The sequence below is a fragment of the Ylistrum balloti genome, unplaced genomic scaffold, assembly GCF_031769215.1.
Source record: "Ylistrum balloti isolate Yb309-2 unplaced genomic scaffold, AGI_CSIRO_Ybal_v1 Utg370120, whole genome shotgun sequence".
Lineage (NCBI taxonomy): Eukaryota > Metazoa > Mollusca > Bivalvia > Pectinida > Pectinidae > Ylistrum > Ylistrum balloti.
In genome coordinates this window covers 303,408-322,434 of record NW_026782137.1, presented here as the reverse complement: position 1 = coordinate 322,434, position 19,027 = coordinate 303,408, and the positions used below count along the sequence as shown (strand labels likewise).

Sequence of the window (19,027 nt, the reverse complement as noted above, 5' to 3'; positions counted from 1 at the left end):
TTCCCCTTAATTCAATCAGTAGCAATGGATTTGAAGTACTAATTTTTCTCAAGATGGGATTTGCTTTTCATTTTAAAATGCAGGTTTTGAATAAGTATAACTATTTAACACATCAACATAATTCTAAGATTTTTAACAACTTTTATGAACTAATGATCAAGAACTGTGACATAATTTTTTACTACGAGAAATTATCCTAATAAAATTATTTGTTGAAAAACCCATAAAATCTATTAATATCCATATCAAGTGTTGACCATGTAAGGTATCAATATCATTCATATCTACATGGGGACCATTTGATATCTAAGGCAATACTTAATAAAAATGCAAGATATTTCATTTTCAATCTATAAAGGAAGACAACTGATGTTAAAATCTGTATTGTCGTGATAGTGAATACCCGAGATATTCCATTGTTGTTATCTTGTCTAGGTTATCACAAGCTTTATTGATTTTTGATGATTTTTAAAAAAAAAAAGTTTTAATGATCCTTTATATGTCTTTAGATATTTTATTGCTGTAATAACAGACAATGGTCTTACCTAGTCTGTTCTATTGTTATATCCAAGATGATATTGACAGGTATACAGAAATAAGTAGGATAAGCTTTCACTTTACAAGTAATTTGTATTGGAAAGTAAAAACATTGGCAGAACCTCAAAGCAATCTGTAAAAAATCTCTTCTTCATCAAGCTACCATGTCAAGATCAATGTATCAATTATCATTGAGCTCGTAAAACGGCATGGTGTCACACCTACATCTTTCAATAGCCTGCAGTAAATGAAGTTGGCGTTACTGTTCCACTGAAATATTGATGCATGTATTTAAAGGGAACACCATATATACACTAGGGTGCCAAATCCAATCTCAATTCAATATCTAACAAATCATAGGGGTGCTTATAACATTAACTCTGGATTGATTTTTGTATAAGGAGAGTGAGAGAGTTAGACAAATTTACAATAGCCTCCCGATTGCAGCTTAATAAGAAATTTTGTAATTCCAGAATCAAACTAACCATGGAATAGATATAAGTTGCATTAGACCTCCAAGGCACAAAGCAATTTTTGTGAATCCCCGTTATGCAAACTTTATCATATTAATTTCCTGACTGTGTAAAAATTTGACCGGTCGCCCTAGAGCTGATTAAATTAGGATAAGGGACAAAGGGAAAGTAATTAAATTGTATCTTAACAGCTGCTTTTGGATTTAGCCTTGGGATAGCTTACCACAACTGTCTGATGCTCTCATGCTCTACAGAGTACCGACAGTAAGCGTCCAATGCTCTACAGAGTACCGACAGTAAGCCTCTCATGCTCTACAGTACCGACAGTTAGCCTCTGATACTATACAGAGTACCAACAGTTAGCTTCCAATGCTCTACAGAGTACCAACAGTTAGCCTCTGATACAATACAGAGTACCAACAGTAAGCTTCCAATGCTCTACAGAGTACCGACAGTTAGCCTCTCATGCTCTACAGAGTACCAACAGTTAGCCTCTGATGCTCTACAGAGTACCAACAGTAAACCTCTCATGCTCTACAGAGTACCGACAGTTAGCCTCTCATGCTCTACAGAGTACCAACAGTAAACCTCTCATGCTCTACAGAGTACCGACAGTTAGCCTCTCATGCTCTACAGAGTACCGACAGTTAGCCTCTCATGTTCTACAGAGTACCGACAGTTAGCTTTCGATGCTCTACAGAGTACCAACAGTAAACCTCTCATGCTCTACAGAGTACCGACAGTTAGCCTCTCATGCTCTACAGAGTACCGACAGTTAGCCTCTCATGCTCTACAGAGTACCAACAGTTAGCTTCCGATGCTCTACAGAGTACCGACAGTTAGCCTCTCATGCTCTACAGAGTACCAACAGTTAGCTTCCGATGCTCTACAGAGTACCGACAGTTAGCCTCTGATGCTCTACAGAGTACCAACAGTAAACCTCTCATGCTCTACAGAGTACCAACAGTAAACCTCTCATGCTCTACAGAGTACCAACAGTTAGCCTCTGATGCTCTACAGAGTACCAACAGTAAACCTCTCATGCTCTACAGAGTACCGACAGTTAGCCTCTCATGTTCTACAGAGTACCGACAGTTAGCTTTCGATGCTCTACAGAGTACCAACAGTAAACCTCTCATGCTCTACAGAGTACCGACAGTTAGCCTCTCATGCTCTACAGAGTACCAACAGTAAACCTCTCATGCTCTACAGAGTACCGACAAATAGCCTCTGATGCTCTACAGAGTACCAACAGTAAACCTCTCATGCTCTACAGAGTACCAACAGTAAACGTCTCATGCTCTACAGAGTACCAACAGTAAACCTCTCATGCTCTACAGAGTACCAACAGTTAGCCTCTGATGCTCTACAGAGTACCAACAGTAAACCTCTCATGCTCTACAGAGTACCAACAGTAAACCTCTCATGCTCTACAGAGTACCAACAGTTAGCCTCTCATGCTCTACAGAGTACCGACAGTTAGCCTCTCATGCTCTACAGAGTACCAACAGTTAGCCTCTCATGCTCTACAGAGTACCAACAGTAAACCTCTCATGCTCTACAGAGTACCAACAGTTAGCCTCTGATGCTCTACAGAGTACCAACAGTAAACCTCTCATGCTCTACAGAGTACCGACAGTCAGCCTCTCATGCTCTACAGAGTACCGACAGTTAGCCTCTCATGCTCTACAGAGTACCAACAATGAGTCTCTGATGCCAAGAGTCAAGAGTTTACCAAGAGTAAGCCTTGGGATAGCTTACCACTACTGTCTCTTAAAAAGGCTAACCATTCAAGAACCTCTGAATTTCTAATCGGTGTATGTTTTCAGATGTCCTCTTAAAAATCTTAATTCATATCTTATTACGGAAGTTTTAAACTTGAATAAAGATTTTTTCACATGTGGTTATTTTCTTGCTTTTCTACCGATCTGGATTTCTATTTCTGGCCTGAACTCCACTGCTGTTATCAAAACATGGATGGCAACATGATGATTTAGGTCAAAATACATTAAAATGTTGTTAAAGATGGGAGAGGATGTTGTGTTACTGACTCATCCACTCGTTAAGCATTGTCAGTGTCGATGTAAGATATCAATCATTATAATCAGAAGTTAGAGAAAAAAGTGTATTCCATTAAAAGTACATGGGTTTGGAGATATATATGAAATTCTACCCTTGACAACAGAATTTGGGATCAGAAACTCAGTCACTGAAGACGACTTTCTTTCTGCTTACCTTATGTTGGAGAATTTCCCAATCTTTCATACAATAATAATACATTACAATAAGACTATTTACAATCCACATATGAGGATGAAGATGCTTACATAGAGAAGACAAATAAAGTTGTTACTATTGAAAATAGTACAACAGCTATATAGGAAAGGTCAAGTCACTAAAAATAACTGTGTAATACTCAATACAATGACCCAATATATTTTACTAATGACAGAAAAAGCCACACTGAGACAGAGCCAGTGGAATCAGGAAAGCATATTATCACAATCTGTAATTTAATGACGAAACTGATAAAATCTGGGGACCAGTTATATGTATATGCAACAGCTACACAAAGCGTAGAATGCTCATCAATACATTTCCCATAGGGCGAATTAGACATCAGTGATCAACCATTGTTAATACGACTGGCTATCAAAATTAATGGGTTCACATCCAAGCAACCAATCAAACATTCACCCTGCAATCTATCAAACATTCATGGAAATATTGTTTTGAAATAATGAAGATATCCCATTCGTTGGAATCATATCATTAATCTACACTACTAGAATCTACATTACAAGCAGTGTGTCAGAAGTTATCAGTGTGACACACAATTCAGAAAATTAAGCGATAGTGTGCAGAGACCAATCAATGTTATTGATATAACAGGTCTATGTTAATTAATATTGATGGATCACTGCAGTATTCCAACAATACCAACTCCACAAAATAAACACATTGTGTTCTTTTATAGGTATATCACTGAAAAGAAGAAAGTACAATAGCATCGATGAAACTGTATCATTGTTTGTTCTCACAAACCAGGCAGCTCGTTAAGTTGTTGACAGAATCATATGATGAGTCTTCCATTTAATGGTTATTTTTTGTTCTGAACCCAATCACCCGAGGATAATACTAGTGTTAGCAGCATAAATGTATTCTATATGCACATTAATCTCTCCTAGAAAGACTACCCGACAGACTTTGAATTGAAACACTACCCTAACCCTGATCATAAGAAAAATCTATAAAAGGCTTCCATAGCAACAGCTCATATTTATAGTGCAATGTTTGATGTCACCAGAGTGATTTTGCCAAAATGGCCAGTCACGTTGATCTAGGTTTGTTTTCTACTTATAGGTAAATCAATATTTGGGAGCGTGTGGTGGGGGCTGTAGTATAGGGGTTATATACATACCTGTAGCCCTGAACATGTCATGTCTTGATGAATAACGGACAATTTTAGAAAGGCAAACATTGGAACGTTTTCATTTTACAGCACATGGTAAACTCTTGCTAAAACTTGATTTGAATAGTTTACACAATCCACTATTCCACATAAAAGTCTCAACACTTGTTTGACTAAGTAATGAAATGTGGGACGCTTAATAAATCATTCTCTCGAGTTTCAGGTTACAAGAGAGGGTTTAAATCGGGTAATGTCCGCCTAAAGGGTGAGACTTCACTAGTCTATTTTTCTTTAACCTCCTGAATAGGGACGCCTCCACCAGTAAACACTTGTCATCTATACCCAACCATGCTTGTTCTTAAGAAATCACTGCTCCCATTGTACCAAAAAAGCAAACACGTATCATTAATTGACAAAAAAAAAAAGAGAGAAAGGACATCATCTTGTGATCAAGAAATTTCTGGATATGCTACATCGGGGAAATACTTGATAACTTCAATGACATTTGGTCATACACCATTTCATAAGACTGGTGGAAAGGATCCAGTTATTGAATAATAAAACCCCCAAAAGAAATAAGAGCATATGCTAGTTGTCACTTTAGGACACTAATCCTGACATATGCTAGTGGTCACTTTAGGACACCAATCTTGACATATGCTAGTTGTCACTTTAGGACACTAATCTTGACATATGCTAGTCGTCACTTTAGGACACTAATCCTGACATATGCTAGTCGTCACTTTAGGACACTAATCCAGGCATATGTTAGTTGTCACTTTAGGACACTAATCCAGGCATTTGTTACTTTAGGACACTAATCCTGACATATGCCAGTTGTCACTTTAGGACACTAATCCAGGCATTTGCTACTTTAAACACTAATCCTGACATATGCTAGTCGTCACTTTAGGACACTAATCCTGACATATTCTAGTCGCCACTTTAGGGCACTCATCCTGGCATATGCTAGTTGTCACTTTAGGACACTAATCCAGGCATTTGCTACTTTAGGACACTAATCCTGATATATGCTAGTCGTCACTTTAGAACACTAATCCTGATATAAGAAATCACTCCAGATTCTGAGATATGAATATCAAGTTGCAGATTACCATGATCCTTTAGCAGTATGAGTACATAAAATTTAGAAATCATGTTATGTAGGGACCTTCCTGAAATTCATGATAATTTCTGAGCCACATTCCTCCCCCTCCCCCCTGCATGGTAGACACATTTGTCATTTATAACAACCATATTGCACATTTTTTTATTAACAGTGTTTCATGTGATATGATCCTTTAAGATTGAACCGATTAGTAAACAAATAAATTATTCAAATTTTTTTCAGTATCTAAACTTAATCACTCAAAAACACGGCTTCATACTAAATCATCAGGATTATTCTGAAAAATTTTCTGGACAGCTTCCTTCTAACCATATTGTACCAACACTAAGAGCTTTTACTCCATTGAAAATGCATGGGTGACAAGATCAAGGAAATGAAAATTAGTAATATTGCTTCCTTATGAACACTTACCACATTTTAGGTTTTCATGGGACTCATTAGTCTATTCTTCCTTTACTGGGTGCCATTCAATAAACCTCTCTACTCCCTGACACCTTTCTGTTCCCAGTACGGTAAATACCCTAGCATTTGCACACTAAATATCTTAACTATTCTTATTTCTCTTAGATTGTTATATACCCAATGGGATGATTTAAAATAATATGCTTCTTCAAATAAATTCCTTTCGCTGCTTTTACTTCTGATTTTGTGCCAAGTTATTTCAAACCTAACAAAGTATTGTTATGGCACAAAATACAGTATTAATATACTTCAATAACAGACTTCATAAAATATCTTACAGTAATAATATTAATAAAAAAAATACAATCATCATATATCCTAGGTCTGCTTAGTTGGAGCAAAGACATCGACAGCAAAGCTGGATCTAGAAAGAGGTTTATATACACAGTATGTCTGACAGCTTAACTAAACTAGAAAATGGTTACATAACACTAACCTTGTCTAGACCAAATATGATTACTTTGGGAAAAGGTTATTTGACAAATAGAGTTGATTGATTTCTACAACCATATAATGTAGTCTCCTTGACAGAAATAGTGACACACCTCCCAATTTTAGCACAAGATAGATTTTAGTGAAAATTTTTTTAAACTCATCTATAAATGAAGTCATTTTACATTCAATAAAATTCTTCAAATTCAGTGAAATTAACAATTTTCAGATAATAATGAAATAAAACACAGAAACAGTCCATATACCAAAGATATGCTTAAAAATAGCAGCAAATGAGCTCGTAATGAGTATAAGTTGGTTCAATGCCTTGTGAGAGAGATACAAGAGTGTTAATCATACTAAATTATAATGAAATTTTCATTACCAAAACCAAGAGATATAACTCCATAAATCAAATAAAACACTTTTGATGGGAGACACTTTTGTATCTCACAGATTTCCTCTATGTTTTAATGCAATGTTAAACCTTATTGAAAGAAATCTTTACAGTTTTTTCTCTCTCCCAATATTGGACACTAGGGAATCTCTGTCAATTGGCAACTCCTTAATCTACAACATTGCATGTTTCTGACATCCACTGGTTGATAAAGAAAATGTATTGATCTCATTCCTAGCTAGTTTGTCATTCCAACTCACCCTTTCCCTACATGCTAAAGAATCAACTTTAGATTAAGAGATTACAACAAATGTTTTTTCTTTTTAATTTTTTTAGAAATCAGGATATTGGAAAGCTAGCAGCACTGAAAGGCCCTGAAATCTTTTTGACAGCACATCCTTATATAACTTTCACACATAAACCAGCAGTTTCTGCCTCAAGCCACTTTGAAATTATCATTCTGTAAGAATAGAAGACCATGGTGGTTTATAGAATCATAACAGCTACCTGATTTATCATTTAGCTGTACTGAAGGAAGGAATTTTGTTCTTTCACATAAATCTAACAGAATTATTCTGTAAAGTAATAAATAATCTATATGGTATGTTATATAGTTTAGGAGTCAGCTGTGCATACCTAATGTCATACAGACAGGCAGGACATCCGAAGGTTGGTATTAGGCGAGTCATCAGACCTCTCACACCTGCCACCAGTTCTGATCAATACTAGTAATTATGTACATTTTTTTCTAATTGCCCAAGGACTATTTACACAGTTATACCCCATTCCAATCAATACGTAGAATAATGGACGACACTACCTGTAAAAGGTTCTCTAAAGCTACTTCAGGTTGAAACATACTACAATATTGAGATTAAACCCTTGTTTAGTTATATCATATTTCATTTTTTTTCTCATTTGAATGACTCAATAAAATTCAGTCAGATGAACATCAAATATTGCGTAATTAGAAATGTTGTCCTCAAACAGAGTTCACTGGACATATTTGCAGCTCTTTAGTTAGGTCACTACGTTTGATCTGGGATGGGGTTGAGTGCTTCACTTTTTATCGTCCCATCCTCTAACATAGCAATTTAACAATCAATGTTGTTTCATAACATTGCTGAATTAATTATATTTGAAATTCATTACTTAATGCAAAACCGTTGAACATCTATGGTGATAGCTCTGAGCTATCCTAGGCAACGTTACATCCGGTACAATATCCAGGGCAGGACAATCTATAACCAGAAAAATGATAATGATTACAATACTTCTGTAGAGTCCTACAACTTAATAATACACTGAACAATTATACACATGACTTTCAATTCTCTGATATAAGTACTCAGTACTAGCTTCTGTATGTTGTATAGTTGTTTTAACTTTTTAGGTCTGATATTTTGAGATTGTCCAGGCTTGGACTAGTTTACAGGTATTCATTTGGAGCTTGTGATCTTTCAGTGTATATATATATCCATGTATGCAAGCATGTATCATATTATTCCTGAGATTTGGATTCACAATAGAAGTTGATTGATTTTAATTTCAAGCTATCTTTAATGACAGTGAATATAGTGAAATTACAACCAATGTGAGTGTTACCACTTGCACAGTGTTACTTGTACCTCAGCTATGTCTGGTAATAACATTTAAAATACCAGCAAGTGTTACAATCACAATACTAATCTAACAATGACAAATAACTTCATCAATTTCATACCTCTAGAATGTTCGGCAGTATTGTAAATACCATTGGTTTAATTCATCTCACTTGGCTTACAGGATGTTAAAATGAAGTGCTAATTAACATTTATCCTAAAGGCCATTATTGGTCTGGAACATTATCGGATGCAATGACATTTTTGTGGCCACTGTCCAGGAGCACTGACCATCTAGACACAGCTGGAAGGTCATCCATATGGTCAGCATCAGATAAAGGTCCCATAAAGATCTGACCAATGGTAGGCTGGATAGTATGGATTATCGATGTTGTTGGCCTGGAGGGAGAGGACGCCATTATATGTCTACCCTTCTACTGACAGTCAAAGCAATGATTAAACAAACCCTAGAAACTTGAGCTTCTTCAATGAAATCCCCCAACATTTAAGAAAAAATATCAGATAAAAGTTTCAATTATGAAGTTGCTCTAGCTTTGTTGAGAAAGTACTGATGTATGTATGGGACTGTTTCCCTTCACCTGTTGTGAATGGCGTCCTCCATGCACCTGCTCACACCCACACTATACTTAACATGATGCAGTAAATATTCCCAATATTAGACACCTGTCAAATTAAGTACTGAAAAAGTCATGGTACGTGGTAAATACCCCGAAAATTAGATATCTGTAAGAGATAAATCTCCACTAATTTTTCCTGAATATCCAAAATACTTTAATTCTTTAGATTATCAAAATCAACATACAAACAGAAATGAAATGATTGTAACAGTGAAAAGGATCACATAGAAAAAAATATATTTCTGTATATCTACATATAATACATAGATAGGAAATTCAAAAGCCTATAAGACTAATACAGAATAAGAAAGAACCAGAAAGCATGCTTTTGATGAGTGTGTAAAAAAAAAAAAAGTCCTCCATTTACCAAGTTAGTAATGAGAGCCATTTGTTTGCAATATAAATGAAAAATGTCAGTGAAACTGATGTGGTATGTATCCTGTGTATATCAGGCCTAGTATCATGTATCATAACCTTCATTATAGTGGTCTAACATTGTAGTGAATAACCGGGTGGCTGGTAGACACTGATCTTTAATCTATTGAGAAAAATGTATATAGCCACAAACATAAACCAGGGCTGCTCTTACAGAGTATACATACTTCTTTTATCTCTTCAAACTTAAACAGGACTTAAATCAGAACTGACACTGACTGTTGTACATATTGCGCAATGTCCGATTTAAAAATATATTTCAACAGAGTTGTTCACAATAACATTTCTGAAGATAGATTGGTAGGCAGTGACTGTGTTATTTCATGAAGGAGACATATATTGTGTAATTCTGTAGCAATATCTATACATGTATATTGCATGTAATAGCCCCCCACCCCCCCCCCCCCCCCTTTTTTTTTTTTTTTTTTTTTGCATTTGTTACAATATCTTTACATTTGGTACAGCAGAATGACTATTTCAGAAATCATCATAATTTTGTATCTAAAGTACATATGTTGTAAGAACTAGAATTATGAAAGCATTTTCTGGTCTACAATCCTTATATGGAGTTTGGTTTGCATAGTATGTAGAAAACTAGTCTCAGCAGTCAACATGTCTGATAATTTTATAGAAGTTTGGTTTAGGAATTTCTAATAAATTCTTACTGAAGTTTTCACCCTTTATAATCACAAGATTCACTTTTTTTCTGTGACAGAAGTCAATTTCTATTTCAATGCTTCCACCAGGATTCAAACCCGAAACCTAAGAGTTTAATAATCTTACACTTAACCAATCCAGTTAATGAGAAGATCTCCCTTGCTGAGCAGTATATTGCGCGTTTACCAGGATCACACTTTCATGAAGTTAAACAGATAATTTGGGAAATAGACATTTTTAACAATTATTCCTTGGTCCTTCCTTATTGAAACAAGACCATGGTATGTTTGTTGCTTCATTTAACAAACAGTTTAAGGTCCTTGTCATGTTGGGAAGCAACCATATTCCACATATTCCGATGATAGAATATCACTTTTCGGTAAAAGAAACAAAAACCTTCATATCATCTTCCTGTTGTCAAGGCCACATGATAATGACATAAGGCATTATTTTTTGTATAAATAAAGCCAAATATGAGAAATATTACTGTAACGCCTGCTATGCATAATCGTCTTACATGACCTTTCCATCGACATTCACCAACAAACAATGCGGCATTTTCCTCTCCATCCTCCCTCTCCATAATATTGTACATCATTATATAGCAAATCATTTTCTCCATCTACTAGTATTGTTATCTTGTTGAACCTCTGGAATAGTGTCCCACATTGACCCTCTTCATGCCCATATATGCAACATTTAAACCTCTATATTTATGTGAATTAGCTTTATTTCTAAAATGATAGCGCTGCAACACACGTACACAATGTACTAAAGTCAGTATATTGTACGTGTATATGCCCTGCTATCCCAGCCAGGGACAGGAATTATAGTAATCCTATGACACATTTCCTGATTAGGTTTATCAGGTCCATACACTTGCTATGATTTCCTTCCTCTCCCTACTCTAGAATTTCTATCCTGTCATTCCTTACAGTCGACAACATGCAGATTATACACACACATATACAAACCACTTGAAATCACAACTTTGGTTTACCCAGAGTTTGAATATATTTGATACAAGATAGCAACACTGTTTTCCTAAAAAAAAAGGCCCACTTATCTAACACAAATTAGCTAATAAAGAAAAAAAAACTTAAATAGATCAATGAACTGTTTTGAACAAGATTTTATCTATCTCTGTTTACAAATAACAGAATACATAATTGTTAAAACCTCAAGTATCTACAACTTAAGTCTTCCTTCCACTGGCTTTGCAACCAACTGTGTTCTCCCACCAAAATCTCCTATCCAAATATCAAACATTTCCTATCCAAATTTTCCTGTTTCCTCTTCATTAAGTTTATCCCATTTCCTTTCCTGTAAAACCCAACTCCCCACCCTAACCTATCCTTTCCCTAAATCCCCTCCCTCTAAATCAATGGAGACCTTTACCTTCATGATGAAGTCATCAATTCTAATATCTTGGATACCGTCAGAGACAGGCCTTGTTGATGTGGTGTACAGTCTTGTCTTTCTACCTGTGCAATATTTTGAATTTCAACCCTAAGCATTGTGAGAATCAATATTTCTGGGGATTTATACCCTTATCAGTATTGATTATATAGGGACTCTCTCCTTCTCAATATGGGTATGTCACATGTACAACAGTAGAACATTATTGCTTCGCACCCATACCTGTCTCTCTCTACCGGGAGATAGACAATGGCCCTTGATCCCTCGGGCTGGCACACCATATATCACTTAAATCTGTCTTTGAAAGTGTGATTAAGTTTGATATACAAATCTTTGGTAAAAAAATCAATCCACAATTCAAGTCAATTTTGTTTTGCAACTTTACAAAGAAGAGACGAGGTAATTACACCAATGCAGTGCTGTTAACTAGCAGTGAAATTTGTATGTGTAGGTAAAATGACCTTACCAGGCAGATCGCCTTTCATGGGTATACAAGAAAGTACACACAAGTTGTAAATTAAGGTTGAGTCAGTCCACTGTAAAATCTGGTTGTAAATCTAACCCAAAACAACCTAAGGTAAAAAACTTTTGTTCAAAATAACTAGAGAATTATTGCGTAACTCCAATTTTTAAAATATCAGACAGAGAATACAAAACAGAGAAAAGAGTTATCTTGATTTATCTCCCAGAACATAATCAAAGATCATTCCTAGTGATTCTCTCTCCCACTCCATGTATACAATCATCTTTTATACTGTCTTGTCTGAATGTTTTTTATTCAGAAGACAATTTCCCGTGTAAACCTTAGAAATGTTATCTTTATGTATCTACTAAACATCTAAGGAATCTGTAAAACACTGAATATTACTCCTTTTTTGGTTTTCTTTGAAAAGAAAAATAGAATTTATGTTCCAAGGCCTTTATAGTGATTAACGTAAGAATAACAGCCAAATCAATGACAACATTCAGCCTTTTTTTTTATATCAACAGTCAACACTGGCTGTTTTGATGATGATTTGCAGGCTATGTTCTACCTGAATGACAGAAAATCACCTTTGGAGATACAATATGAAAAAGTTCTATTGTCCCTCATGCAAAATCTAGATCTCCAGTAACAAAATTGCATGCTACTTAATTCAGAAAGCACAGACATTTTTGCTTGCCATAGAAGATGAAACAATTGGATTTATGCTATAAAATGTGAAACTCAATACACACATGGGAAAGCATGCATCGTCTCTTTAATGGACTGCAGTTCCATGAACGTCTGAGGAGGAAAATTTGAACCAATAGCAAACCACATTTTCTGCATACTGACAGCTTGTCACAATGATAAAAGTTAGAAATCCATATTTTTATGGAATATTATATGAATTTTGTTGATCTACCAGATGCCTGAATATTACCTTCATGAATGACACTAAAAAGGCATGCAAGGAACTATTAAAGCTTATTTTAGGTTATGAACAACAGTAAAACAGTAGTTATCTATTTAACAATCTATTCTCTAGGATCATATGGCATTGCCTTACTTTTATAACAAATCTTCTTATACTTTCAACTGTGCAATTATAGAATCACTTTAAAACCATACAGGTCATCCAATCACAACCATTCCAGTGATAGATCTGGGTTTTTTATCACCAAAACGACACTGAAATACAAACAATCAAAATTCTGACTAGACGCTAGCTCAATTATGGACTCAATAGATCTGGCACTTTTAACCACCATCAAACGAGATATGATCGCTGTTCATTTGACCGTGAACAAAGCAGCCCATAAACATCCGACAATGGTAAATACCATATCAACACAACTGTAACTTGTACCAGATAATGTCAATAGACATAATTACATGCTGGACTGACATAATCAGGCTGAAAGTGCTATAATAATGACTATTTTCATAAGCAAATTAACACTATTTTAAAACTTAAAACTACAAGCCAAGATTGTTACCCATGTGATCAAACATGTCTAAAAAGCTGTTACTACATAAATTAACAATGGTAAAACACGGTCAGACAGTGAATATTTCAAGTATGTTTTACCAAGTGCATGACACCACAATGAAATCCAAATCATAGTCACAACATCATACAAAGTAATAGTCAACACTACTCAGACCAAAGCTCTCAAATCATTTCCAACAGCATTCTAAAGTAAATATTTCCTGTTTGACTTTGAACGGACAAAAGGGATAAGGAATTGGTAACCATGACAATAAAATGGAAGAATACATACTGAGGCCAATAACAATAAGCCTGGGTGCTGTTTACCTTGTGGAGTGCTTTCACTGTCTATAGCTTCATAGAAATGGGTTTTAATTACACACCAACTAATGGGAATTCTTAACAGGCTGACAAAGGCCTGAGTTAATGCCTTAGGTCATCACTATCCTTTGTCCATTTTTACCTTTCACTAGTCTTGAATGTCAACCTTTGTCCTAGCTTAGAGCTTTTAACATAACACACCTCAGGTGGAAAACTGCCTCTAGTCATTGTTCTATCTGATGGAAATATCACCAAAATACAAATACTTTCATAGTAACTTCATTTGCTATATAATGCAGATCAGGATCAACTTAATCAGGTTCTTTTGTATGTGCACATATTTGTCCAGAAACTTTTAATTAAAAGAAATTGATTCAAGAAATCATTAACAAATTCCACATAATTAAAACACAACATTACCTTTTGAATTGAGACCTATACTTTATACTAGTTTTCTTTTTTAAAGTACTTTCCTTTTAAAATACTCATTACACAAAAGATAACAAGTCATTACAGGTTATTCAGGTGAACTCACAAAATAATTTGGGTAATTATAAAATACTCCAAAATAACTGATATATAAGAGATCACTTGCTAAGATCTCAACGAAACATGACCGTTATCGATGACAGAAATCCAAGTCCACTGTAATTATTTCCTTTTTAAAAAATACTATCAAAAGGTAAATAAGAAGAAAAGTTGAGCAGTCTTTGAAATATATGTTTAAATTCATAGGCGTCGTTACAGCAAAATAGAAAAAGAACCTCGGTCATATTACTAAATCCTTGACAATTTTCCTGCCTGGTCCTAGTTTGGAACACTACCACGTTGTATAGGATACAGGATGACACCGTGGGCCAAGGTCAAACTTCGTCATACTAAACAGCGTAAGATGAATTAACATGCCAATTTGTCGTATTATTTGGATTGTCATAGGAGCCAATCATCAATGGGCTGTGATATTATCTTTCACATTCTAAACTATATAGAGCTCAGAAATTCAATGTAAAAACTCTCAAATTCACTGTGTAGAACACCTATTCACTATCATATTGTCCACGTGTACTTGATAAAGTTAGAATGGCTGAATAACATTTAACAGCATAGAATAAGGAAAAAGAAACCGCACAACCATGGAACAGAGAATCACTTTAAAGTCTACTTACCAGCTGTTAGAGGGTGATGAATAAATAAATGAGACAGGTTTATAAATGTACCCATTTAAAAGTCAGCAATAAAATATTAACCTATCAAGATCATGAAATAGGTAAAAATTATGGAACATTAAATTTATTACAGTAGAAATCATAATCATGATAGAACCATCAAGGAACTAAATCAGATCCATATAAAATTTACACCACTAACTACATTAAAACATAGTCAGAAAGGACATAAATCAATTTCCTGAAACAGTTATTTAAACAAAACTGCCTGGTATCAGTGAGTAAAGAGTCTGGCACATTGTATGGGTTGATGTCCCGCATATATACAGACATCCGTATCTGTAGTACAGAAAACAACAATAAACCGGCATGCTTTGGATAAGTACTTCATAAAACTAATATTCAAACAGACCAGTATGACTGAAAAAATATATTTACACGTAACCAGCAGATGTCACCCAACAGACTGTATCCAATTTTCATTACATATACACAGATATCCAACAAAGATATAACTCCAATAGCATCCCACCACAAAAACAATGGTACAATACATCCTAGCTGTAATATCATGGCTGGCTGAACACACCACCTAAAAGCACATGTCACACATATCGTAAAAGACGAGTCAGCTGCTGGATCCACAAGCCTTACCTTTCTGGAGATACTGATGGGAATGTGGTGCGGGGTAACAGGGGCAGCAGGACCAGGTGCTTGTAAGAGAAGTTGCTCGCTGATGGGAATCTGGAGGGGGCTGGGCGCTGATATGGTATGATGGGGAGATGCTGCAAAGCTGGGTGTGGCCGGCGGAGCTACGGCTGCTGTCGGAGTTTGTGTCCCTGGATAGGTGTAATAACAAACGTACATAGTGTGTCACATTAATTCATTATTGCCGCCCGGCCAAGGTAGCTAACTAGCGTAGCGTGGCGCACTGTCGTGAGTTGTTGGTTGGATGTGATAGTAGACTGTGGCTGTTGTTGGTCTTGGTCAAACTGTGGTAGTGTTGTACTCCTCTTCCACCTGATGCAGACCAGATAGGCCAATTGTACTACTGAGAGTGTTTAAAAGGCCCTGACTCACACTCACTTCCTACTAAACTCCTATGTACTTGGCCAACCTGAATGTCACAGGCCTAATAGCCCACAGGCTGTTCTATTGAGCGGCCACACTCCCGCTGAACCAATCATCTACAGCATACCACAACTTCATATTAAAAGCTTTCAATTTGTACAAATATTGACACATATAGTCCTGCCATGACAAATTCTACACAAAACAAACAGTCATGTGACAGCACTGTCTAAATACCTGGGACTCAGGTAAGGGTATAAAAAGGAAGGTAATTCTAGATAAAGGCACATAAAAAATCGTCCACATTTAATAATCTAGACAAAGTACCCCAAGGGAATATTGATAGTACAAACAGATGAAGGCTATGTTAGACTAGATATGATTGGACAACCACAAACAACATAAATATACCCAAGCTTTTGCTGACCCATATCAAGTGACAAAGACCTCCCCATATCAACCTCTAATTTCTCTACAGCTTTCATCAGCCATAAAGCGAGTAAATATTGGCAATCAATATGGTGTGGGCTGTTGTCTCATAGACAATACTGTCATCAGTTTGTATGTGCACACGGGGATCCTTCAGCAAAGGTAACATACACGTCTATATATATGGAAACATTTATCAGACAGTCAGTAAAGGTTTTCTGAGCAATCAGCTTCGCCAAGAGAAGTATAAACTACTTGCAAATGAGCAAATTCTAACACGCACGTGGTATGTAAATTAACACAATTGTCTACTAATAGGAAATCATTCTGTCTTTTGGGTGTTAAAATCAAGTAGAAGTATTATGTAGTAATCACCTAGAGGGGCTATTGAGACTATGAAATAACTGTAGACAATAACAATGTTAAAACGACATAATACACTTGCTGGTGAATCTGTGTACATTGACTTGGAACCAGATCATTGCATAAGGGTTCTCATTATATCACATGATGAGGAAATTAGGAAAGAGGTAGCCCAGCTTTTTCTGCCCATTTTCCTATTTGTGCTGATACAAATCACTGAAATTGGAATTAACTTTTACCAGCTGTGATTACAACAGCTTCACAATGATTTAATAAGTCAAACAGGGAAAAAAACCTTAAACTAGAGGCCCATGGGCTTTAACAGACTATAAAGACGTATATGATCAAAACAGTTTGGAATATTTTAGTAGTGAAAGCAAAGCTCTATTTTACCTCTGGTTTCAAGATGGCAGATATATTGGATCTCAGACCAACCCCAAAAATAAAAACACTCTCAGTTTCCTTCCTTAACAGACCCACCAATTTTCAGCTTAATGGCACCAGTGAAAAAATGTGTTTTCTAACATGGCTGCCATAATGAATTTAGGACTGACCCGTAAAATAAAAAATAAGGTCATTGGACCTTAAAAGTCATCTGACCATATATATATTTCGAACTCAATGGCACCAGTGGAACTTGAGAAGTTTAAAAAAGTAATCAAGTTTGAAAATAGATTGGTTGAAGACTAAGGGAGAAGATCCCAGAAGGATCTTGGCACCCATCATTGTTTGATTTTTATTTTGTTCTTTGAAGGTTGAATCTTCTCCCTTCTTTTCTCTTTTCTTTTCGGTTCTGTGCTCTTCATGATAATGAATTTGAACATTCCTTTGTAGAAATAGTGATAATAATCTTTAACTGCAAAATACATGATGGTCCCCTGGAAGCATTTTTTCCTCTGATCAGTCCTAAAACTAAACAGTCACAACTAGGGATCGAAGGAAATGAACACATGAAATTTGAGAGAGATCCAACCACTACTTCTCAAGAAAAAGCTATAACAAACTTCATTAAAAAAATCAAAGATGGCCACCTGCAGACCATTTTGTTTTTCTGATCAGTCTCAAAATCAAACAGGCACAACTAGGGACCGTAGGGAACCTACATAGGAAAATTTGAGAAAGATCCAACCAATACTTCTCAAGAATCACCATCAGATGATGGTAGTCTAATGGAGATTTAATCTAGTTAGGTCTTCATATTGATGAAACTTTTAAGATGTCTCTGATGGGTTGATCATAACTGATGAAATGCTTATGCACTTCAACAGCAGCAACTCTTCCAAAATTTGTCATAAAAAAATCTTTCAGGAAAACACAATTTTATGTCCTGGTTTAAGCCTACATATTTCTCAACAGATTGGTCAAAAACTATGAAGGCCTGTCTCCATACAAACCAACATATTTAAAAAACACCATACGGGTTATTAACCCTCATCCAAAATTGTCAAACGAGATATTTTTTAGGTCAGCCAAAAAACCTGCCAACCATCAAAATAAATTTCAAAGAGATTTGTCAAAGCCTCAGAGATCTCTAGACATGCTCAAGATTAAATCATCAACAAAACACAGAGTAAGAACTCTTCAAAAAATTGTGAAACCAGAAAGCCCTGCAGGAATATACTTTATGTCAATTATTGTGACAGAGCCTTCCATGTTTCAAAGAGTTGAAATCTGTGGTTCACTTTAGTTTATTGTTGCTTTACATCCTATTAACAACCAGGGTCATTTACGAAAGTACCAGGTTTGGGTGAAGGAGGAAAACTGGAGTTCACAGAGAAAAACCTGCGGCCAGTACCTGGTGTCTGCCCTATGTAGACTCTAACCCATGACCAATGCTGCGGCCAGTACCTGGTGTCTGCCCTATGTAGACTCTAACCCATGACCAATGCTGCGGCCAGTACCTGGTGTCTGCCCTATGTAGACTCTAACCCATGACCAATTCTCCGGCCAGTACCTGGTGTCTGCCCTATGAAGACTCTAACGCATGACCAATGCTGCGCCAAGTACCTGGTGTCTGCCCTATGTAGACTCTAACCCATGACCAATGCTGCGCCAAGTACCTGGTGTCTGCCCTATGTAGACTCTAACCCATGACCAATGCTGCGCCAAGTACCTGGTGTCTGCCCTATA

General features: G+C 36.0%; 1 protein-coding gene across 6 annotated transcripts in view; it reads right to left on the bottom strand.

The window, feature by feature from the left end:
- LOC132550376 (polypyrimidine tract-binding protein 3-like) overlaps positions 1 to 19,027 on the bottom strand; it is a 108,801-nt gene that overhangs the window by 44,288 nt on the left and 45,486 nt on the right. For 2 of the 6 annotated variants that reach the window (XM_060214430.1, XM_060214431.1), the window contains exon 1: positions 15,689 to 16,087. The exons of 3 other annotated variants lie outside the window; for them this stretch is intronic. In XM_060214430.1, coding sequence (XP_060070413.1) covers positions 15,689 to 15,901 — 213 coding nt within the window. In that variant the 5' untranslated portion in view covers positions 15,902 to 16,087. Of the gene's footprint in view, positions 1 to 15,688; positions 16,089 to 19,027 lie in introns of those variants that run through there. One more of the 6 variants, XM_060214429.1, reaches the window with a different exon arrangement.